At 44.5% G+C, this 23,198-nt stretch overlaps 3 protein-coding genes and 1 long non-coding RNA gene across 4 annotated transcripts; 1 reads left to right on the top strand and 3 right to left on the bottom strand.

Annotated features, from left to right (window-relative positions):
• Window positions 1-6,734: 6,734 nt before the first annotated feature.
• Window positions 6,735-7,994, bottom strand: LOC136356149 (uncharacterized). Its single transcript, XM_066309729.1, has 2 exons — window positions 7,512-7,994; window positions 6,735-7,169 (listed from the first exon to the last, which is right to left on the bottom strand). Exons 1-2 carry the CDS (start codon window positions 7,992-7,994, stop codon window positions 6,735-6,737), a joined length of 918 nt encoding a protein of 305 aa, XP_066165826.1.
• Window positions 7,995-15,044: 7,050 nt separating this feature from the next.
• On the top strand, window positions 15,045-16,080 carry LOC107280600 (receptor kinase-like protein Xa21). The gene is made up of 2 exons (XM_015779248.3): window positions 15,045-15,642; window positions 15,740-16,080. Exons 1-2 carry the CDS (start codon window positions 15,066-15,068, stop codon window positions 16,078-16,080), a joined length of 918 nt encoding a protein of 305 aa, XP_015634734.2. The 5' UTR covers window positions 15,045-15,065.
• A 2,043-nt stretch (window positions 16,081-18,123) lies between these two features.
• On the bottom strand, window positions 18,124-18,834 carry LOC136355958 (uncharacterized). The gene is made up of 3 exons (XR_010740559.1): window positions 18,654-18,834; window positions 18,461-18,559; window positions 18,124-18,381 (listed from the first exon to the last, which is right to left on the bottom strand). It is a non-coding gene; the product is annotated as an uncharacterized lncRNA (long non-coding RNA).
• A 170-nt stretch (window positions 18,835-19,004) lies between these two features.
• LOC136356304 (uncharacterized) lies at window positions 19,005-21,670 on the bottom strand. The gene is made up of 2 exons (XM_066310036.1): window positions 19,301-21,670; window positions 19,005-19,191 (listed from the first exon to the last, which is right to left on the bottom strand). Exons 1-2 carry the CDS (start codon window positions 20,404-20,406, stop codon window positions 19,008-19,010), a joined length of 1,290 nt encoding a protein of 429 aa, XP_066166133.1. The 5' UTR covers window positions 20,407-21,670; the 3' UTR covers window positions 19,005-19,007.
• Window positions 21,671-23,198: the final 1,528 nt, after the last annotated feature.

Here is a 23,198-nt window from a genome sequence, read left to right as displayed (position 1 = left end):
CGCTGCGAGGCGAGAGGTGAAGACGGAGCGACGCGGCGGCGGCTAAGGCGACGGTGGCACACGGCTGGAGGCGGCGTATGGTGGAGGTGGCTCGGGATGCACGGTGGAAGGGTGGTTGCGGTGGTGGAACGGGGAAACGGAGCGGAGGCCGGGGTAGAGCTTGGCACGGGGTTGCCGATGGCGCAAGCGGCGAGGTGCGGCGACGACTAACGCGGCGGCAGCGGCCGGCTGAAGGCGGTGTGTGGCGGTAGTGGCTCGGCCTCGTGATGGGAAGGTGGTTCCGACGGTGGAGGAGGGAGATGGAGTGGATGCCGGGGTGTGGCGAGGCGCTGTGATGCTATAGGTGGCGGCGGCGCAGCGCGGCAGCGACGGGAGCGACGGTGGCGGGCGGCTGGAGATTGCCGGCGAGCGGCGGCGAAGGGGATCGGCGTGGAGAGCTCGGTAGAGGGCGTGGGGGACTCGGGAAAACAGGGAAAAAGGAAGAGGAGTCCACGGGGATTGATTTTATAGCTCAAGGGGGCGAGGAGAGGGCCGGGGAGCGGCGGATTTCGAGGGGAAGTGGGGCGGCGTCGTGGGGGAGAGAGAGACGCGGGAGGCGGCGACGTGGCCGGATTTTGCGGGGAGAGTGGGGGGAAACGGCGCGGACGTGGGCGGCGAGGTCCCACGGACAAGCGCGCGCGCGGGGTGGAGGAGGTGGGCGGAAACGGCGGCGACGTTGGACGGCTCGGGCGGCCATGGCGGTTGCTGGCCCGGGCTGGAGGTTGGGGGTGACCCCGACAGGTGGGGCCCACCTGTCGGCGGCTCGGGGAGAGGAGGGAGGATGAGGGAGGCGAAGCGGACTTGCGCGAGGAGGGGGCAAGCCGGGCCGACGGCCCAAAGAGAAGGGAGGAGGGGAAAAGGAGGGCGGCCGGGCCCGAGAGGATGGAGAGGGAGAAGATCTTGGGCCGAAAGCGGCCCAAAGACAAAGAGGGGAAATTTTATTTGTTTTCTTTTTATTTTAATTGATGCAATGATTTTTGTGCTATTAAAACTATTTCTCGAGCTCCGAAAATTCACGGAAAATTCCGGAGAGTACATTAGGGCACAAAGAATATTGCAAAATATTCCCGGCCAATGATTTTTAAGGGAAAATTTTAATTCTCCCATTATTTCACTTGATTAAATTGATTTAACTTTTATTAAATTTCTAGAAAATACATTATTAAATGAATTTTAATCCCGAACGAAAATCAGGGCGTTACACTGAACGTAGCATAAGGCATCAAATTCACCGCAGCCCCACTGTCGACCATCATTTTAGACATCGGCTTCCCATTGACGTAGCCGTTTACATACAACGGTTTAAGATGCCGATTCTCCGTTCCCTCGGGATTCTCGAATACCGCCTGCTCTGGTGATAGGACCAACTTGGCCGATTCTTCCTCTACTTCATCAACATCAGCCTGATTGATTCCGAATTCGGCCGGCAGCGTAAAGACCATGTTGATTGGTGCTGTAACAACACTCTTTCCTTTGGCCAACCTCTTCGCCTCATCGGCTGCAGCATCATCGGCTGTAGGAACTTGATTCTTAACACGCCACACCTGCCTTGGTCTTGGTTTCCTCAGCCGATGATTGATTTCCTCTTCAACCTCCTGAAAACGTTCCCTGCTCCTCAATCTCTGGACCCTCCTTTTCTGATTCTTTGTGAAAATCCCAGAGGGACACCATTGATTCTTCCTGGTCACCTCATCTTCTTGGCCATGATCTTGACTCATCGGACCCAATCTTTGATGAACAGGGAGTCTTGTCTGGCTTGGCCGATCACCCCTATTATGTGGTCGGCTTGAGCTCTCAATGACGTCACTACACCCAGGACAGTTTTCAATAGATGGCAACCTCATTCCTTCATTCCAGCAGAATCTAAAGAACTCGCAATCCCAATGAGGATCAAAACCATTGTCGTTCTCTTCATAACGCCTCCCCTGCTGCTTATCATACTTCCTTTGATACTTGTTAATAATTGTCACATCCTGATTTTTGTTTCAGGATTTATAAATTATTTAATAAATTATTAATAGAATTTATATTAAATGTTCTTTAATTTTCAAGTGAAGTAAAATGTGGGAAATAAAATTTCTTAAATCTAAAGCATGGATGGATTTAATTTTTGTTAAATTCTCCATGGTTAAGTCAACTCTCTGAAATTTTCTCGGATTTTTCAGAGCTCAATTCTTAAATAATACAAAGAACAGTTCAGTAATTATTTGATCATTAATGATCTAAATATAATTGTTAAGAGCTTTTCTTGTTTAAAAATCCTTAACTTATAAATTGTTGTTTAAAAGGAATTATTAGAAATGATTTTAAAAGCCTAAAAGAGAAGATCTAATTTTAATTTGCTAAATCTCAATATAAAAAGGGGCCAGATAAAATTTCATTAAATACTTTGCTTAATTCTATAATTCCTAGATTTTTCTGGGATTTATTTGAGCTAAGGAAGTATTTTTAATAAATGGAATTGCATTTAAGAAATAATTTAATTGAAAAAGGTTTTAAAAAGTCTTCTTTTGGCTTTGGGCCGAAAGCCGGCCCAAAACCCTTCTCTCTCTTTCCCTCGGCCCAGCCGGCCCAGTCCGCCGAGCCGCCGCTCTCCTCTCTCTCTCTCAGCCGCTGACAGGTGGGCCCCGCTTGTCAGGTTCTTCGTCCTCCTTCGGCCGCCGCCGCCCGCAAACCCTAGCGCGCTGCCGCCGCCTTCTCCTTCCAAATCCGCTCGATTCTTTCCTTCTCCGGTGAAATCTTTTGAGGGGAAATGATCTTCTCGATCTCCTCTTCCTTTTCTTTTTTGGAATCTCCGGTCAATTCGGTTTGGAAACTCGATGGAATCGAGATCGAATCGGATTCCTCTCTCTCCCGAACCCTAAAGTTTCCTTCTCGCCGCCGGTCGCCGTGGGCCTTTGCCGCCGCCTCCTTGCACCTATATAAGGACCCCCGAGCTCCCCTCTACCCGTCGCCTCCTTTGCCTTAGCCTGCCGTCGCGTCTAGCGCCGCCTCCGCGTAGCCTTAGTCGCCGCCGTCGTTGCCGTCGGTTCAGCCGCGCCGCGCCGCCGTTGCAGTCGCCGTCGTCGGTCGCCGTCGCCACCATCGGGTTCGCCAAGTCGTCGCCGTCCCCGTCCACCGCTTCGCCGCCGCCGAAGACCGTCGGAGCGCCGTCGCCGTCGTCGACCCGAAGAGCTTCGCCGCTTCCTCCTCGTCGCCGCCGCCGTCCGTTGGTCTTCCGCCGCCGTTTTGGTCACCGGTGAGTTCGCCGCGTCGTCCTCTACGTGCTGGTGCCCTCCGTTTGTGCCGAAGTGCCGCCGTTCGCCGGCGAGCGTGCGCCGTTCGAGCCGTCTCCTCCGCCGAGCCGCCGCCGCTGTCGGTGACGTCACCGCTGACGTCATCGGAGTCGTCCGCCGTGAGCCGGTCGTGGACCGATCGATCTCAGCCGTCCGTTTTGGATAGGGTTGATCTCGGCCGTCCGTTCCCGTGAACCGTCGCCCGTGCGCCCGGTCCACCGAAACCCTAGCCCGCTGACGCAATAATCCTTCTTTTCCTTTTCAAAAATAATTCATTATTGCGTCATAATTCAATTAAAATTCATATAAAGGTTTTAATCCGATTTAATCTTTAAAAATTCATAACTAATTCATCTTAACTCAGTTTAATGTGGTTCAAGTTGCAAAAGTTGTGTAAAATAAAGATCTACATATTAAAATTGTCCATAAATTGAATTAAATTTATTTAATTCTTTTTAAATGGGCTTTAATTAGATTTAATCTTGTAAAATTCTTAATAAATTCATTTGAAGTCAGAATGAGGCCGTTCAAGTCTCATAATTCATCTAAAATTATGATCTACATGTTTGTTTACTTTTTATGTATTGTTTATTTGGTTTTTATTAGTCTTTTCCTTGTTTTGCGTGTTAGCTTGTCGTTTCCGTCGTTGCGAAGGTTCGCGAGTGCGCCGGAAGTATTCAAGAAGATTAATTGAAGACCGATTATTGCAAGGCAAGTCACACAGATCCTAAACACAATCCTTTGAGCATGTTGATCCTATATTTAAATTCTCTATTTATTTCAACTGTGCATTTATTTTCGAATGTCACTGGGTGGTGTGAACCTATTCCTTTGTTATGGCCTGTTTGCATTGATTATTCTATTCCTTGATACCTTGGGTTATTATAATTGGACTAGTTGAGCTTTATATATATATTGGTTCAACTAGATATTAGATATAATTGCTTAGCCATGCTTAGAAACATTAGCACACAATTGGGATAACTAATGTTTCACTATCACTTATGGTTATATTTAATGGTAGCTCACGATGGTCAATCGTGATTGGTTAATTAATTACTTGCCAACTAAAACTTGATAATGGTGGGTTGTGAGCACATGGTTTTGAGAGTCGTGCTTATGACAATTAAGGACCGGTTCGCGAGCTACTGTTGTGAAACATTAACCGTGCCAACCACAAGCCAGCGTGGGCAACGGCTTTACCTTTTGTATAACATGATTCATTGCGGAGCACCAGACTGAGAGGTGGCGGAGATAAGCCCACGGGGGTCGCTGGGGAGTCCATGCCTTGTTTTATAAGGGGGTGATTATGATCCAGGAATGGTGCACTGTGGTGAGTTGTGTTATGCAGAGGGTATTGTCACAGCCTCTATTCGGGTACTTTCCAGTATCGCGACGCATGGTAGACATGATGTTGAGGCTGTGTCTTGTGGGTACAGTGGTACACCTCTGGCCAGAGTAAAACTATTCGAATAGCCGTGCCCGCGGTTATGGGCGAGTTGAGCAATGTTTTTCGTGATTAGTCTCACACCTCTCACAATAATTATGGATGTTATACCTGATAATAATTTGCTTAGCTCCTGGTTTGGAGATTAGATCTGTACAGCCGGGTATGGTTGTTCAGGATGGTTGGGCCTGTGCAGCATGGGTGTGCTGTTCAGTGTTGATTAAAATTCCTGATTAATTACTCCACTGTTTTACTTCTCTTAAATGTTTTGCTAAATGCTGCTTTTGCAAATGAGCCTATATTATGCCATCCTTTGGTATCCTTGTGCACTTGCATATTTGCTGTGTGGCTTGCTGAGTATGTCATATGCTCACCTTGCAATAATCAATCAACCTCAGTTGAAGACAAGTTGCGAAGGAGAAGACGTTTGGCTTATACCCCAGTTGAGCTGCCTGTGGGAGTGGAGCTGGAGCTTCGCTAGATTTTATTTTCCGCTGCAGTTTTCTTCTTGGTGAGGACTTAGTGCCTCTTAAGTAAGTATTTATCGTTTTAGTTAATTTGATGAATCTGTATATTAAATTGTCAATTTGTGTACCTCGGCTGATTCCTGGACGAGGATTTCATGCACAAATAAGTTCGGAAATTACTAGTGAATTTTCGGGCGTGACAATAATCTTAGCCGAATGTACTTGGAAACCCTTCGCACGAGCTCCATCGGCTTGACTAGCTGTATGCACCATGTTGACGGGAAAAGGATTCCCATCGACCTTCATCAGCTTCTTGGAATCGTCAAACTTAATCTTTCCCCCTTCGATGGCCACTTGGATTTGCTGTCTAAAGACCTTGCAATCATTAGTAGAATGAGATCCAGAATTATGCCACTTACAATATCTCTTCTTGCCTAATTCCTCAGCCGATGGGATCGTATGACCGGCAGGAAGTTGAATCTGCTTCTCTCGGAGGAGCAAATCGAAAATCTTGTCGGCTTTGGTGATATCGAAATCATATTTCTCCTCCTTTCCAGGACCTTTCACCCATTGACATGGTATAACAATTTTGCTCCTCACCCATTCAGCTGCAGCTATCTCAGAATCATCATCTTCATCGTCCGATCCATAGATATACGGGCAAACGTGATTAACCTTCTTAGAGCTTCTCCTGACGTCGGCCGACCTATGCTCATGCAAGGTTACCTTTTGTATCAGATGCGATAAACTATCGAAGTCTTCGGACGAGAATTTCTCCCTGATCGGAGGAATCATACCCTGGAAGGCCAAATCGGCTAACTGGGCATCGGTCAAACTTAAGCTAAAGCACTTGTTCCTCATCTCTCTGAACCTCTGGATATACTCGTGTATGGGTTCATCATACCACTGCTTGATCGCCGTTAAGTCAGATAACTTCATCTCGTGGACCCCGCTATAGAAATAGCTGTGGAATTGCTTCTCTAAATCAGCCCAACTATTGACCGACCCATATGGCAAAGATGAAAACCAAGTAAACGCTGACCCGGACAAAGATAATCGAAACATCCTAACTCTCAGGGCGTCCACAGCCGATGCTTCACCACACTGAGCAAGGAATCGGCTAATGTGCTCATAAGTCGACACGCCCTCTTGTCCTGAAAACTTGGAGAAATCCGGAATTTTAAACCGATTGGGAAGAGGAACCCTTTCAAACCACTCGAGATAAGGCTGCTGATACAAACTCCCAGTCTCTTTTGGTTTAAGCCCAAATTGCTCCCTCATTACATCGGCAATCACATCAGTCCATGGTCGTTGCTGAGGTGCTCCTTGCGGTTGCTGCTGCATGGGCTCGAACTGACCAAACTAAGGAGCAAACTGTTGCTGGGCCGATCCCCCCGGTTGATATTGGGCTTGCGGGGATGGAGGCTGATACTGATAGCTCAAGTTACCGCCTTGGTAGTTATGCAGATTCGGCTGAATATTGCGTACCAAGTGCTCAGGAACCATCTAAGGTACCAAGGCGCCATCCGGTTGTGCATGATGAACCAAATGCTCCGGGATAACTTGATTCACAAATTGCTGCGCAGGTTGCCCCCCAGGTGCTGCAAACCCAGCCGATGCATTGACCGACCCCGGGTGCTGAATCGGCTGAACGATCTGCTGTCGTACCGGAGTCTGTTGGATCGGCTGAAGCCGTTGCCTTGGCGGTGTTTGTTGGATTGGTTGGAGATGCTGCTGCGTTGATGGTGCTTGCTGAGCTGGCTGCACGACCTGTTGCTGGATCGGCTGTACAACCGGCTGAATTGGTGGTGTCTGCTGAGCTGGCTGCACGACCTGTTGTTGGATCGGCCGTACAACCGGCTGAATTGATGATGTCTGCTGGATCGGCTGCTGCTGCGCTGGATCAACAATTGGTGGTGGTGGCAATAACATAGCAGCAACCTGATCTTGAGTCGGCTGATTCACAGTCTGCCCAACAGGCTGTGGGTGCTCCCTCATTAATAGCCGAGGGTTCATCGGCCGACCTGGCGCCGTGGCTTATGTAGCAGGTAAGGGCGTTGACGCTGGCGCTGTTGGTTGAGTCGCGGGTGCGACAGATGGAGCTGCCTGCACAGCTGGCTGAGCATCAGTGACCAAAGCTCGATAATTCGGGAAAACGCCTCCTTGCAAGTAAACCGGGCCTGTAGCCTGATGCTCAGCTATCGAGCCATCGGCTATCGTCTTCATCATGTTTGACAATGTATTGACTAAGACCCCGGATTGATTGATCAAAGCATGATGCACCGCGTAATCAACCCGATCCTGAAAGTTGTTGAAAAAATCTTGTGCTAGCTCAATATTCTGGTTAAGATTTCCTCCTTGCAGCCCTTGAGCAACATCACTTGGAGCTCCGTGCACTTCTTGAGGGTTATCGCCTTGATTTCCTATAGGACCACCGGTAGCACCTTTGTTGCTCGGCTGAGCCGAGCCATCTGGAGCCTGTTTCACTTCTCCATCTTTAGAAGAACCGGTTCCAGGGCTATCAGCAACTAGTTTTATCTTGTACTTCTGAACCAGCGTTCCCTTGTGGGTTTGCATGAACGAGCTCAGATACTGATCCCGTGCTTGCTGCATTATTGCTTCGAACTCCTGCTTCTGGTCAAGCGTGAATTTCTCGGGATCGATCGGCAGGACATTGTCATCAATGATGTCAGTCAATCCCGGCTTCGGTGCTTTGCCCTTAACGGAGCCTGGGCTTGATGGTAGTGGTGCCTGTTTCTCGGCCATGAGGAAGAACTGACGTCTGACTTCTAATCAGGTCCCACCGGGTGTGCCAAAAGCGTGTTGACAGAATACACGAGGCCTGGGAGATCTGCTTAACTCCAGTGCAGGTCCAAAACTCGCCTTCGGATATGTGAGCGTGCCAGTTGATTTGATCCTGCAATCAACAAGAAATAAAGACAAAAGAACCGTGGTTAAATCTATAAATGATAGCCAATCGGCCAGATGCCGATGACATATCATTTATATCCGAGCCGATGTCATCTATGTATCGATCGGCAATCGTGAATGAGTAAGGAAAAACTAAATCTACTTGATCGGCTGTAGATATTAACGACATATAATCCTTATGTTGATGTTTACTTAAATCAGGTGATTAGGATAGATCGGTAATCATGCCGAGACAGTATAAATCACTTAGATCGAAATATACATCCATAACAGGATTATATATGTTTATAGCATAGCCGATCAGATAGGTCTAGCATGTATCGGCTAATACTCCGATACTACTTTATATTAAGATGTTAAAGCAGTAATAATATATTGAACAATAGTTTACCACATTTGAATATAGCAATGTCTTGATATAAAGGGCAGATTTAACATAACAGCGAAGCAAATAGGGATAATTGTGGTTAAATCAGATACGATCGGCTGAAACTCCGATGCTATTCTAATCGACAACTAGGTGGCAGGCTAGAGATCAATATTCTAAGCACGACTTAATAGATCAAACTCAATTGATGCAGCATTAAGTATGAAAAGAAGAACAATATCTAGACAATCAAGCCGCTAGAAGATTCATAGAATGGTAGATATCTTATATAATCTGGATCAACATCAAGATCTAACCTAATCGGCTGTCTTCTGCAAACAGATGTTGGCCGATAGTAGATTAGATAACGATATTGCTGAACATTATGTAAGATATATGATAACTTGACGAATTTTATAAATAAGTTTAGAGTGTCATAAAGATGAAAGCACTAATCCTAAGAACATGATCCGTCATAACGAATTTTACCTCTTGTTGAAGATCAAAACCGATGCAGCTCAACCCGAAAGCAAGAACTCATCGAAACAAAATTAAAGCAAAAGGATGGCGATGCGCCGGAATTGTATTGAACGTGTGTGTTAAAATTACATAGGGCTCGGGGTCTATTTATACCCGAGGATTATAAGATATGGCCATACCGGACACGACCATTATCTCTAACAAACTCTAAAATATCACAAGTCTTTGCGGCAAACTTTTGCCCACACTTATCTATAAGGAATTTACATAAAACATCCTAATTAATAGATACAATTGCCTTCCTAGGACTCTATCCATGCATACCAATCATCTTGAAGTACATCAACCTGCGCCTGACGTCGCGCACAAGTTGTATTGTCAGAATCGGCTATATCAGCTAATTTAGCTTAACTCAACCTCAGCCGATCCTAGCCGTAGCCGATCCGGACTCCAGCCGATCTCTATTCCAGAACTCGATCTCCGCCTCCAACTCTTCTTTGATCAAATCCCCTTTCCTGATCCAAATGCTACCAAATTCGGTTGTTAACACTTGGATGGTGGCTTCAATGTCTTTCCGCTCCCGCCGATCGGCTATCCGTTGCTTAGTCTTCTCCAGCTTGAATTGATGTTGCTCGAGGTATACAGCTGGAGTAATGATGTTCGCCAGATCATCCGGGATTAAGGCTTGGATTTCAGCAAATCGTGCCCGGATTGAACCACAATCAACCACCAAGTTGTCTAATGATGACTCTAGCCGAAGGGATATATCTTCAAGTGTTCTCTTGAAAGTTTCATCCAGAGGGGCTAGAGCTTTACTTGTGGTTTGTTCCTCTATCTCATCAAAGTAATCTTTGATATCGAAAGAAAACAGATCGGCTAAGGCCTGCAAGAGAGAAATTCAAAGACAATTAAATAATCAAACAACTTTAGCTGATCTAAGATCTTATTATAGAGAGAGACTTACTGGGATGGCAGGAGCGGCTGGGTGCTCCTCTTCTTCAATATGATGGCTTCCCGTAGCCGATGGGGTATGGTCACTCGACATTTGCTGCACAGGTGGTGAAGGAGGAGGAGGAGGCTGCAAAAAGACAAGCGTTAAGTAAATATCAGCTATGATCGGATAAGAGAAAGAATTTATACAGGACAATCTTACCGGTGGAGCTGGTTTAAGTGTTGTTGCTGCCAATTTCTTCCTCACAGCAGTCTTCTTTTTCTGCAAAAACGAGATTTATAAGTAATTGGCTATGAATAAAACAATGGCAAGAGGAAATCAAGGAGAGATGTGTACCCTTGAAAAATGAGCTGGAGCAGCATGAGTGGGGGGAGTTCGCTTGGGCGAAGCTGATGGTGTTTTTTCTCCTTCACTCAACTCGGCTGCTGCTTGATCGACATCTTCCCCGATTTCTTCTTCATCCAGAGCTTGCTCGATGGATGGATCTAAGGCTGGCAAGTGATCAGCTGGCTTGGGCTTATACTTTTTGGCTTTCTTTTAGGAGCCAGAGCCGATGGATCAATTGCTGGTACCTTGGTTTTTCTCTTCCTACCGACATCGGCTGGTTCTCTCATCTGCCCTTGAAGCAGACTTAAGGTCTTGGGGGCATGATAGCCGATGACTAGAGGGGTCAATCCACCACCATTTGGCAAAAGGCCTGGAGCATATTCTATGTCCCTGCCACTATTACTTTTACGAGGAGGGCAAGATTCTGTTGTCTGCAAGGTAAAGAGAAAAGTTAGTCAAGATTCAAATCGGCTAACAATTGTTTAAATAGAATTGACAAGAGTGAAGATGTACCTGAGGAATGACATCTGGGAACAAGTCTGTCATGTACATGGAATATGTGTTGCTTCCATTCACCCCATCATCTGTCAAAATTTCTGCTCCTGAACCTTGCCAACTCTATATTTTCAATGCTGCCCAATGGAGGTCCTGGGATGTTGAGTAGCCGATCCATCATAAAGGTTGAAGATATATCTCCTCTGCATTGGATCTTATCGGCAAAATATAAGCCGATTGGGAGTTGGCCCATTCCAAATTGCCTAGCTGAGCTCATCGGATGATAGAACTCATAGGAGACTTGAATATTCCTTCCTTGATGGATGCCGATAGGGAGGATGCATGGGCTAATAGCAGCAACAAAAACTTCTCTGGACTTTTGATATCTCTCATGGTTGATATCCTCAAATCTAAAGTCTGCTGGGAGGTCGAAATTCACTGAGTCTTCGTAAGGGAACCAAACCCTATCATCTTTCTGAAATCTATCATAGAAACTGAAGAACCAGTCCTTCAGTAACTCAACCGATAACTTTGCTCCAAAATCGGCTGGTGTGGATGCATATTCCCCATAGGACATACACCTGCGGTGGGTGCGTTCTTCCCCATCGTCATATGTAATCGGCTCTAATCTTGGAAACTCAGCTTGTGTCATAGCTGGCCGATTGACAGCTTTCATGGCTACCAGGTTTAGCCAGGTTTGCAGCAACCACCATGGCCCACCTGCACCAACGACTAAGCCATCAGCAATCTTGGGCGATGCATTGTTTAGCATTTGATACAAGTAGCCGAGGAGGATCTTGCCTAAAGGAAATTGCCTCTTTGTTTCTAGGGCTTCAGCTAAAAACAGCCAGTTGGTTGTGGGGCCGCAACTTGATCCACAAAAAAGGAATTTCTCAAGCCACATCAGTAGGAAGGCCACATGTTCTCGGGAGGTGACAGGTCCTTTGCCCATATATACTGCTACATACCCAGACCAGCCACCTATGCTCTTAGTTATGAAGTCAAATTGATTCTTAGTGTTCAAGCTCATGGGGTTAGCCGATGAGGTCACATCCAAACCGGTGATCATGGTGATGTCAAGTAAAGTGGGGGTCATCGGCCCTTGGTTGAAAAGGAAAGCATTGATGGTGTTGGACCAAAAATAGGTGGCGGCGGCCATCAGGGGTTCATCTTTAGCCGAATTTGCTATGGTAAGGGCGAGTGCCTGGCCGATTCCAATTTTGTCCCAATAGCCCTGTTTGCTAGCCGATACCCGTTTGTACCACACAGACCAACTTTTCTGAGTAGTTTTTTCAAGAGAAGGCCAAGATTTGAAAGTGTTTTTCCAGTGACCTAGATTTGGGTTGGCCAATCTAAAAGGGATCCTATTGGTTTCGGCGATGATGAACTCGGTGGGATCAAGATTGCCGATCGGACCAAGGAAATAGTGATGCTCATGTGACAGACTCGGGATCGCGACCAGGTTGGATAAGTGCTACAGATGCAAATAAGAATAGAGAAGAAGAAAACAAGATGAGAACAAGAAGAAACCGATCTACAACATGAGAAAGTGGGATCTAGCCGATGGATACTTACCTCTGCGTACTCGGCCGATGGCGCGGCGGATGGGCTGGCGGAAGTTGACATTGCCACAGGCGGAAGTGCACCGAGGGGATCACCGGAGAGAGAGAAAATGAGTTTGGCTTAAGCGGTGAAAACGGAAGTAACGGTGTGAAGTTTCTCGGGGACAACGGTTAGTATTTAAAGCAGAACGATAACGGTCGGAAAAACGGCAAGTGCGATATTTTTTCGGAGATGAGATATGGCAAATCCGAAACATTACCAAATATTCCGGACTTGGGGGACATGTGTTAACAACCAAATTTGGTAATTTCTGTATCGAAGACAAAGATAAAACTGAAGCGGAATATAAGATGGAAATCGTTTCGGAAACAGGGCAAGGATCGGCTAAAGTCCGAATCGGCTGCGATCGTGATCAGCAGAGTCCGAGTTGGACAAGGTTAGTCGATTGAGCCGAATCCGACAATGTGACACGGACATATTTTGTAATCTCGGGTATAAATAGACCCCGAGCCCCATGTAATCAATCTAACACACTTTCAATACAATCTCGGCGCATCGCCACCCTTTTTACTTTCATTTTATTTCGACGAGTTCTTGCTTTCAGGTTGAGCTGCATCGGTTTCGATCTTCAACCAGAGGTAAAACTTGTTATGGCGGCTTGTATTCTCGGGATTAGTGCTTCCATCTTTATGATAATCTAATCTTGTTTACGTAATTCGTCAAGTTATTATATATTCTATATAATCTTAGGCAATATTGTTATTTAACCTTCAATCGGCCAAAATCTGTTGCTAGAGGGCAGCCGATCAGGTTAAATACCAACATTGACTTAGATTATATAGGATATCTACCACTCTATGAAACATCCAACGGTTTGATTGTTCTAGATATTGTCTTTCTTTTCATACTTATAGCTGCATCAGTTAGGTTTGATCTTATAAGTCGTGATTAGAATCTCAATCTCTAGCCTGCTTTTTGGTTGCCGATTAGGGTAGTATCGGGGTTTCAGCCGATCTTACCTGATTTAGCTTTATATTTCATATGATTGATTGACATGCTAGATCCACCCTTTATGTTAAGATCTCATTACAATAAAGTATGTTAGGCTAATGTTTGATGTATTTTACTTGCTTTAATATCTTAATATAGAGTGATATCAGAGTATTAGCCGATGCATGCTAGATCTATCTGATCGGCTATGCTATGAACATCTATAATCTCATTGTTAATATATACTTCGACCTAAGTGATTTATACTGTCTCGGCATGGCGACCGATCTATCCCAATCACTTGGTTTAAGTATATATCGACATAAAAATTATATATTGTTAATGTCTACAGCCGATCGAGTAGATTTAGTCCTTCCTTATTTATATTTGCCGATCGATTCAAATATGACATCGGCTCACAGATAAATGATATGTCATCGGCAACTAGCCGATCGGCTATCATTTATGGATTTAACCGCGGTTTCCTTGTCTTTATCTTGTTGACTGCAGGATCAAATCAATTGGCACCCAAAGGCAAGCTTTTGGACCTGCACTGGAGTTAAGCAGATCTCTCAGGCCTCGTGTTTTTACATCAACAATGCTATGTGGATATTATACCTGCGAGTTTCTTAGGGTCAACGGGAGATACTGTAAGAATTATGGAGATATGTTTGCAAGTGACTATAGAACAATCTCCTTCATGAATAGTTCAGTAAAAATTATTTCAGAGGCCATGGCAAATAGACTGCAAGGGAAAATGGTTCAGTTGATCCACCAAAATCAATATGGGTTTATCAAAACTAAGACAATTCAAGATTGTTTGGGCTGGGCTTTTGAATATCTGCATCAATGTAAGCCGTCTAAGAGAGGAATTGTAGTCTTAAAGCTAGATTTTGAAAAGGCTTTTGACATGATAGAGCACCCTGCAGTCCTTCAGATTATGACTTCAATGGGATTCCCTCCCAAATGGATTGAGTGGGTTCAGATCTTATTCAGTTCAGCTTCAACTTCTATTCTTCTTAATGGGGTACTAGGAAAGTTTTTCCCTTGCAAAAGGGGTGTTAGGCAGGGAGATCCTCTGTCTCCTCTGCTTTTTGCTATTGGTACAGATATTTTGCAAGCCATTGTTAACAAAGGTCATCAAAAAGGGGTGTTCAAGCTTCCTATTCCTGTCATTGGGGATCAAAATTTTCCAATTGTGCATATTAATAGTGTTCATAATTAATGGAATATTTGAATATTTGTTGGTAACCTCAAATGCCTCGGGTGTTGCAAGTCCTCCCTCTCCAGTGAATGATTTTATCCTCATCTCCATGGATGAGAACGCCTGAGGAACTTCCTCTCTTCTATCTCTTCTGAAGGAAATAGCTGTTCCATAGTATGTCGATGCAAAGGGAAGCCTATGATAAACAAGAGCATCTTGACATGGGTGACAAACTCCCCGCCGGTGCTGAGATGCTTGGCATGGAATCCAGCCCCACAATTTTGCGCGACGTAGCAAATCATCTCCACACATACCAACGAGATGAGTTGCGTGATAGGTTCAGATATGTTGTCATTAGAAACTGTCCAAAGGAGTCAGGGATCCTACCAAACAACCGGTTCAGATATGAGTTATATCCACATGCATGTACATGATGAGTTGGGAGGTACGAGATGAGTTATATCCACATGCATGTACATGATGATGAGGAAGAAAGCCAAGCAAGAAGATAGAATCATTTCTCCTGATATGGAAGATGTGCTCAACAACAGGTTGATCTCTTACCATGACATTGTCCGAGCCACGGATAATTTTAGTGAGACTAACTTCTTGGGGGCTGGAAGCTTTGGAAAAGTTTTCAAGGGCCAACTGAACGACGGTACTATGGTGGCAATAAAAGTTCTCAACATGGAGCTGGAACAAGCTGTGAGAAGCTTCGATTCGGAGTGTCATGCCCTGCGCATGGCCCGGCATCGCAACTTGATTAGGATACTCACCACATGTTCTAGCCTGGATTTCAGAGCTTTGGTTCTTCCCTACATGCCCAACGGAAGCTTAGAAACACAGCTACACTCTGAAGGTGGAGAGCAACTGGGATTCCTTCAGAGACTGGACATTCTGTTGGATGTGTCTATGGCAATGGAGTATCTTCACTATCATCACTGTGAGGTAGTCCTACACTGCGACTTGAAGCCTAGCAATGTCCTATTCGACCAAGACATGGTTGCATTGGTGGCCGATTTCGGGATTGCAAAACTGTTATGTGGTGACGACAACTCTGTTATTTCTGCAAGTATGCCTGGAACAGTTGGTTATATGGCACCAGGTATTTCTAGTATGTTCTTTAATTTGTCTCGTTTTTATTCAATTATTAGTTTTATTACTAATTTATTCCTCTCCTGTTTGGAAAAAAATATTGCCAGAGTATGGGTCAGTTGGGAAAGCATCACGGAAAAGCGATGCATTCAGCTACGGTATTATGCTTCTGGAGTTATTCACTGGAAAGAGGCCAACTGATCCCATGTTTGTTGGAGAACTATCTCTAAGGCAGTGGGTTACTAGTGCATTTCCATCAAATGTCATGGATGTGGTGGATAACCAGTTACTGGTGCAAGATTCTTCTAGTTCATTGAATAACTTTATAGTCCCAGTTTTTGAGTTGGGATTACTATGCTCACATGAATTACCAGACCAAAGAATGACAATGAGCGAAGTGGTTGTGAGACTGGCGAAGATAAAAAAGGATTACATGGCTTCTGTCTAAAGAATGCAGAGTGCTTAGTGAAGCAATTCATTCGACAGCATGATTAGTTATACAAATTTATGATCAGCCATGCATGCAATACATATAAGAACCAATTACGGGGCCTTTTACTCATCTATGATTTTGAAATCATCATGTGTTGTGGTGTAAGTTAATACCAATTTGAAATTACGTATACTTATATTTGCCCTCGATCCAGTGCATAGAGTTAATGGTTTTCCTCCCAACCATTTACGGTGCGCAGCTTGGGAGGTATGTCCAGTACCTCCCGACATTCTTCACATCCACCGTTCATTTTTTGAGGGGTAACTTAGGAAAAAATAATGTAAACAAGGTCAGTTTAGTAATTGTTTAAGCCAAACCATCCCTAACTAACTTCTCAACTCGATCCTATTTTACCGCTACCCTCCATCTAACTCCTCTTCTCGCCATGATCTGCTGCTTGTAATTCTCGTCTCAAGCTCATTGCTTGAGCACCTTATTTTATCAATTTTGCCGTCTATATACGTATATGTACGGACACCTACCGCTAATCTAAAACTAATATTCTCATCTAATCTAAAATTTGATTCTTTGTAAAGATTCCCCTCTTCTAATCCATACGTACGTGAGCGTGAGGTAGAGATTTATTTAATCCATCTTCCTTCACCATCACCGGTAACTATGATGAAAGTAAATCACTCAGTTTTAGGTCCTAACCCAGCTCGCTTCTTTTCTTCCACCTCCAAATGAAATGATTTTAAATACCCTAGCAAAATCATGCGCTACTATAAGATGATCATAACAACGCAGAAATAATTAACAAAGCCTGCAATGTACTGATTAGTCCTTGACCTTAAGATGATTCAAAGTGATGATAAAAGACAATTACCATTATAACCTTCTAGCTTTTATACCTGGCCCACGCTCTTATGTACCTTTGCACCGGTACCTTCTTTCTTAGTTCGTTAGATTAAGAGCAATCAACGGCTCTAATATATGCCAAGCATGGTAGAAAGTCTCCCTCTCTCTCCAGTGAATGATTTTATCCTCGTCTCCATGGATGAGAACGCCTGAGGAACTTCCTCTCTTCTATCTCTTCTGAAGGAAATAGCTGTTCCTTAGTATGTCGACGCAAAGGCAAGCCTATGATAAACAAGAGCATCTTGACATGGGTGATAAACTCCCCGCCGGTGCTGAGATGCTTGGCATGGAATCCAGCCACACAATTTTGCGCGACGTAGCAAATCATCTCCACACATACCAACGAGATGAGTCTCCACCTGTCGTGTGCGTTCATCTTAAACAGCTTTGAGGACACACGGTGTGCTCGATCAAGTGCAGGGAATTCCTTAAGGTTCACATTTGGGTCGCCATCGCGGACTTTCTGGACGAACTCCCTCCGGCTAACAACCATTCCCAGAAACAGCTTCACATCGCGTCGTGCAACTTTGACCACATAATGCCCGTCACTTCCAAGCATCACATTGCACTTGACAATAAGGTAGATGATGTAATTTGACAGCTCTTCACTGGACCTTCCACTGGTGGAGAAACCCTTTGTAGTCCCGGTTCGTAACCCCCCTTTAGTCCCGGTTTCCAAACCGGGAGTACCAATCCGGGACTAAAGATCGCTATCTTTAGTCCCGGGTGAAATAACCGGGAGTAAAAATCGATCTTTAGTCCCGGTTGGTAACACCAACCGGGACTAAAGATGGCTCAGCCACGTGGCCGGCTGAGCCATCTTTAGTCCCGGTTGGTAACACCAACCGGGACTAAAGATCGAGCTGACCATTTTTTTTTTTGCATGGCCCTGTTGCTGCATGGTTTATATATATATATAGTTTATATATATATATATATATAAACCATGCATATATATGTTTCAATACATATATATGCATACATATATATATATGTATATATATATATATATTATATTATATTATATGTATATACATGCATAATATATATGTATTTATACACATATATATGTTATGCAAATTAATGCATATGTATATAGATATATATATATGACCAAAATATATTTACATTATAGAAAATGTGTACACATGCATATAGAAACATATGTAGTCATGTATTAATTACAATCCATTATATGTCCTAGCTAGCTAGCTATCATTTCGACGTAGTAGTACTCGCTGCTAGCTCAGAAGCTAAGGACCGGTGAATTGTGTTTCCGTCGTAGTAGAATTCACCCTTGGGATTAAGGATTTCTTCGTTGATGAATCCCATGAGTTGTTCTTGAACCGCCGTGATAAATTCCTTGTGTGTGGTCAGGTTATCCCTCATGCGAATAAACTATATGAATGTATGAAATTGATTAGTAATTAAACAAGAAATCGCTACGTAATGAAATTTTGAATTTATTTGTACGTACATCGAGCTCTCTTGTGGTGATGATTTGGTTTGCAAGGCAGTGGCAATACTCGCACACGTAATAGCCGCACAAGTTAGTTCCCTGCTTTTGCTTTGCGCACTACAAATAAATGACAAACAACGAGAGATCTAATTAATATACACTTGTATGTATTTGAATCGGAGAAATATAAATATAGAGCATGTGTACTCACAGGAAATTTGAACTTCCGCCTAAGTCTTTCTCTCCATTTGCCGCGGACCAAATGACGGAACCGATACCAAGCCCTACATGGAGTTTAAAGCTATGATTCGTAGTAGCAATTAACATAACAAGATTTTCTTAATTAACAAAGGAACTTATGACGGTACCTGTCTATAAGTTCGAAAACCTTGTCAAACGTAGACTCTTTTTTATCCATTGAGTCATATACGTTGACGGTGCAGGCCTCCAGGTCGAAGAGTAAAAGCACCCAGTGGAATCTGCAATGTGCGTGGGATGCATTACATATGAAACACTTAGCAAGTTCGTACGGGAATGAAATTTGGTATGTAGGAAGACAGTAAAATTAAACTAACTCTGTGTTGTATGGCAACAGTATGAACGTCTTGTAATGCTGCGCCTTCAGGAGATGGACGAGATTGTCCTCTGTTTCTTGTGGATATTGGTCGAGCATTGCGACGTTTACTCTCCGAGGGTCGATGAATCCAGTATCGAAAACCCTCCGCCGTCGGGCCCTTTGAATCTCCATTCTACAACGATAAAAGGGAGTATATTATTTTCTATAGTCTACTTATATACAAGGACCTAATTTATTAAAGGAGACGTATAGTAAGAAATCTAACCGAACGATATACTTACAAAATCCAGCAACTCATAATAGAGACGTCGAGGGCGTCCAGCTGGTATAGTTCGTAGATTCCCTTGAAATTGATCCAGAGAATGTCATCTCCTTGCAAGAAGTCCGTGTCCCTGATCCTCGCTCCGATCATCTCTCTACCGGCGGCGCTCATCTCCATGTACAGCTGATGGAACTTGTACATTTGTGTGGGTAGGGACTGCAGCAGCTCAGGCTTGACAAGCGGTTTACCGAGTTCGTACATGTATTTCACTTCCGCCTTTTCGATTGGTGCGACTCCTAGCAATTGATCCGTAGTTAGACCGGTGTCAGTAATAAATTGTTCTATCGTCATTTCTTTACCGGTAACCAACGGCTCGATCTCCTGTTTTGGTTGCTCTCCAAGCTGAGGGACTGGTTTGGACTTTCCAGAAGATGCTTTCTTCAGCGTTCGCTCATAGTCCGATAGCTTGATGGCCTCCTTGACAGATGCAGACATACCCCTGAAGAAGTTCCTGACACTGGGGTCTATAGGAATCTTCTTTTCTGGACTTCGAGGCTTGAATTGTCTCTTGACTTCTGATGCAACGTAAGCGTCAAGCTCCTCTTGCGTGCAATCGTACCCCGGGTCCTTGTTCTTGGCGGCGTCAACTTTCGCCTTCTTCGTTGCCCTTGTGTGGGCAGGCGGTGCAGCTGGGGGGGCCCTTGACTTTGAAGGTGCCGGAAGAGGAGCTTGCGGGGGAGTAGGTGTAGGAGCACGAGGAGGAGTCGGTGCAGGATCCTGAGGAGGAGTCGATGCTGGAGCCTGAGGTGGAGACGGTGCTGGCGGAGCATGAGGAGGAGACGGTGCAGGATCGTGAGGAGGAGATGGCGGAGCCGGAGGAGATGGTGCACGAGATGCCGCTTGTCGCCCAGGGAGGATGATGTACCGCCTGCGCCATAGAATAATGGCATGGCTTGTGTCTCGTAGATGCGTCTCACCGTCTCCTCCAGGGTAATCCAGCTCGAGGTCCTCGTACGCGCCTTCGACCAACTCAACTTCGACCTTCGAGTATCCTGCTGGAATCGGCCTGCAGTGGTAAGTACCTGAAGGGTCCGTTGGGATGGCCATGCCCGACGCCACCTTCATGTTGTGAGAGATTATTTATTAGTAATCAACATATATAAGCAGGAACTAGCGGAATGGCTAAATCTTACCTTTATTGATAAGTTCTTGAAAGGAATATGCAGCTCACATGGTGTCCGCTGAGTGATGTCATCAACGGGACAGGTCGATTCGTCCTGTGTTTGCATGGCGTCCATGCTCTGCGATCCTACCTGCCCCGTTGAGGCGCAGCTGCTACGGTTTCCTGACGGGCTCACCATTGCAGGAGGAATGGTCGGCTGGGGATCATGGGACCGATGTGCGGCCATGCGTTCATCAACCTTCCTTGCCACCTCCTCTTGCATGTTGAGTTCGTAGCTCGATACCCGGAACTCTAGGTCTGCAATCTTCGCCTCGGTATCTCTCTTGCTCCTCATCCGACTCCTGTACGTGTGGATGTCCTCCTTGAAACCAATCTTCCAAGGAATCACCCCTTTCCCTCGTGTTCGTCCTGGATGCTCTGGAGTCTGCAGGGCGAGTGTCAGCTCGTCCCTATCTCTGTCGGGTCGGAACGTGCCCTGAGAGGAGGCTTCCACTGCATCTGTTAGTCGTTGCGCAGCCTCTCGTATCTGAACGCCGAATACCAGTGAGCCATCAGCTGGGTTGAGCGTTCCACCGTGAGCATAGTACCAGAACTTCGATCGTTCCGGCCAATTGGCTGTTGCCGGTTCGATACCCCTCTCAATCAAGCTAGCCTCCATCTCCTCCCACTTCGGCATCGCGACGCTATAGCCTCCTGACCCCAAGTGGTGATGGTACTTCTTCTTGGCGGCATTTTCTTTGTTTCTTTCCATCATCGCCTGCCCTTGTTCACCTGTCTTATATGCAACGAACTCGTCCCAGTGATCCCTTAGCTTTGGGAATGTGTCGAAGTTCGGTGTCTGCCCCTTCAGTATATACTTCTTGTACAGATCTCCCTTGAAGCTCTGAAACTGTTCTGCCATTTTCTTCAGAGTCCACCTTTTCACTTTGTCCTCTGTACCCGCAGGAATGGTGAATGTCTCGAGCATTGTGGTCCACAGCATCTCTTTCTCCGAATCTGGGACAAAGCTCTCATGATCTCCTCGTGCCCTTGTTCTTCGCCAGTACACCGTACTGACAGGCACGTTATCCCGCACAACCCAACCGCTGTGACGTACATAGTTCTTGGCGGCTTCGGCCGGGGCACTAGGACGTCCATCTTCTTCCACTTCCGTTATGATGTGCCGACCCTCAAGCTTCTTCGCTGCACCTCGTTGCCCGCGTGCCCTCTTCTGTCCAACGGAGGGTTGACTACCACTAGCCTCCTCCTCCTGGTTCCCCTCCACATCCCTTTCCACGTGCCCCTGCTGGTTCCCCTCCGCATCCCTCTCCACGTTCCCTTCCTCGTTCAAGTACTGGTTTGGATCCTCGTTCCCCTCTTCTTCATTCCAGTACTGGCTGCTTCCCTCCGCGATTGTATCGTACAATATCTGTTCCTCATCGCGGTCAGCCATCTGTTGATACAAGAAACATCTGCTAAGTCACGAGACATTTATGTTTTAACAATCTAAGTCATGTATGCTAAGTGTAAATGTCGTACATTAGAACCCTACACAAACTTACGTGCTAAGTCTAATTACAAATCGTGATATAAGCTAAGTCTAGGTGACGTATATTATACAACCCTAGCTAGTAAATAATTATATACTAAGTCTAATTACAAATAAAGTAATCTTATATATATATTCAAATAATATTACATGCTAAGACTAAAATAGTCATGTATGCTAAGTGTTTCGTGCATATATGCTAAGTCTAATTAAGACAACAATAGTCAATTGCTACTTGTCGCACCATTTCCGTAGTAAATAATTATATACTAAGTCTAATCTCAAATAAAGTAATCTTATATTAAAACTCAAATAATATTACATGCTAAGACTAAAATAGTCATGTCCGCTAAGTGTTTCGTGCGTATATGCTAAGTGTAATTAAGACTACAATAGTCAATTGCTACTTGTCGCACCACTTCCGTAGTCAATAATTATATACTAAGTCTAATTACAAATAAAGTAATCTTATATATATATTCAAATAATATTACATGCTAAGACTAAAATAGTCATGTATGCTAAGTGTTTCGTGCGTATATGCTAAGTCTAATTAAGACTACAATAGTCAATTGCTACTTGTCGCACCACTTCCGTAGTCAATAATTATATACTAAGTCTAATTACAAATAAAGTAATCTTATATATATATTCAAATAATATTACATGCTAAGACTAAAATAGTCATGTATGCTAAGTGTTTCGTGCGTATATGCTAAGTCTAATTAAGACTACAATAGTCAATTGCTACTTGTCGCACCACTTCCGTAGTCAATAATTATATACTAAGTCTAATTACAAATAAAGTAATCTTATATATATATTCAAATAATATTACATGCTAAGACTAAAATAGTCATGTATGCTAAGTGTTTCGTGCGTATATGCTAAGTCTAATTAAGACTACAATAGTCAATTGCTACTTGTCGCACCACTTCCGTAGTCAATAATTATATACTAAGTCTAATTACAAATAAAGTAATCTAATATATATATTCAAATAATATTACATGCTAAGACTAAAATAGTCATGTATGCTAAGTGTTTCGTGCGTATATGCTAAGTCTAATTAAGACTACAATAGTCAATTGCTACTTGTCGCACCACTTCCGTAGTCAATAATTACATACTAAGTCTAATTACAAATAAAGTAATCTTATATTAAAACTCAAATAATATTAGAACACTACACAATCTTATATGATA

This window comes from Oryza sativa, chromosome 4, assembly GCF_034140825.1.
Source record: "Oryza sativa Japonica Group chromosome 4, ASM3414082v1".
Taxonomy (NCBI): Eukaryota; Viridiplantae; Streptophyta; class Magnoliopsida; order Poales; family Poaceae; genus Oryza; species Oryza sativa.
This window is presented reverse-complemented; position numbering and strand designations above follow the sequence as displayed.

Coding starts and splice junctions, on each gene's coding strand:
- LOC136356149 (XM_066309729.1), bottom strand. CDS start 7,994: ATGGCCGAGAAACAGGCACCACTACCATCAAGCCCAGGCTCCGTTAAG. Junction 7,170..7,511: donor AGGATCGGGTTGATTACGCG/GTGCATCATGCT, acceptor ACTCAAGATCAG/GTTGCTGCTATGTTATTGCC.
- LOC107280600 (XM_015779248.3), top strand. CDS start 15,066: ATGGAAGATGTGCTCAACAACAGGTTGATCTCTTACCATGACATTGTC. Junction 15,643..15,739: donor AGTTGGTTATATGGCACCAG/GTATTTCTAGTA, acceptor AAATATTGCCAG/AGTATGGGTCAGTTGGGAAA.
- LOC136356304 (XM_066310036.1), bottom strand. CDS start 20,406: ATGAAGGTGGCGTCGGGCATGGCCATCCCAACGGACCCTTCAGGTACT. Junction 19,192..19,300: donor ATTATGAGTTGCTGGATTTT/GTAAGTATATCG, acceptor TTATCGTTGTAG/AATGGAGATTCAAAGGGCCC.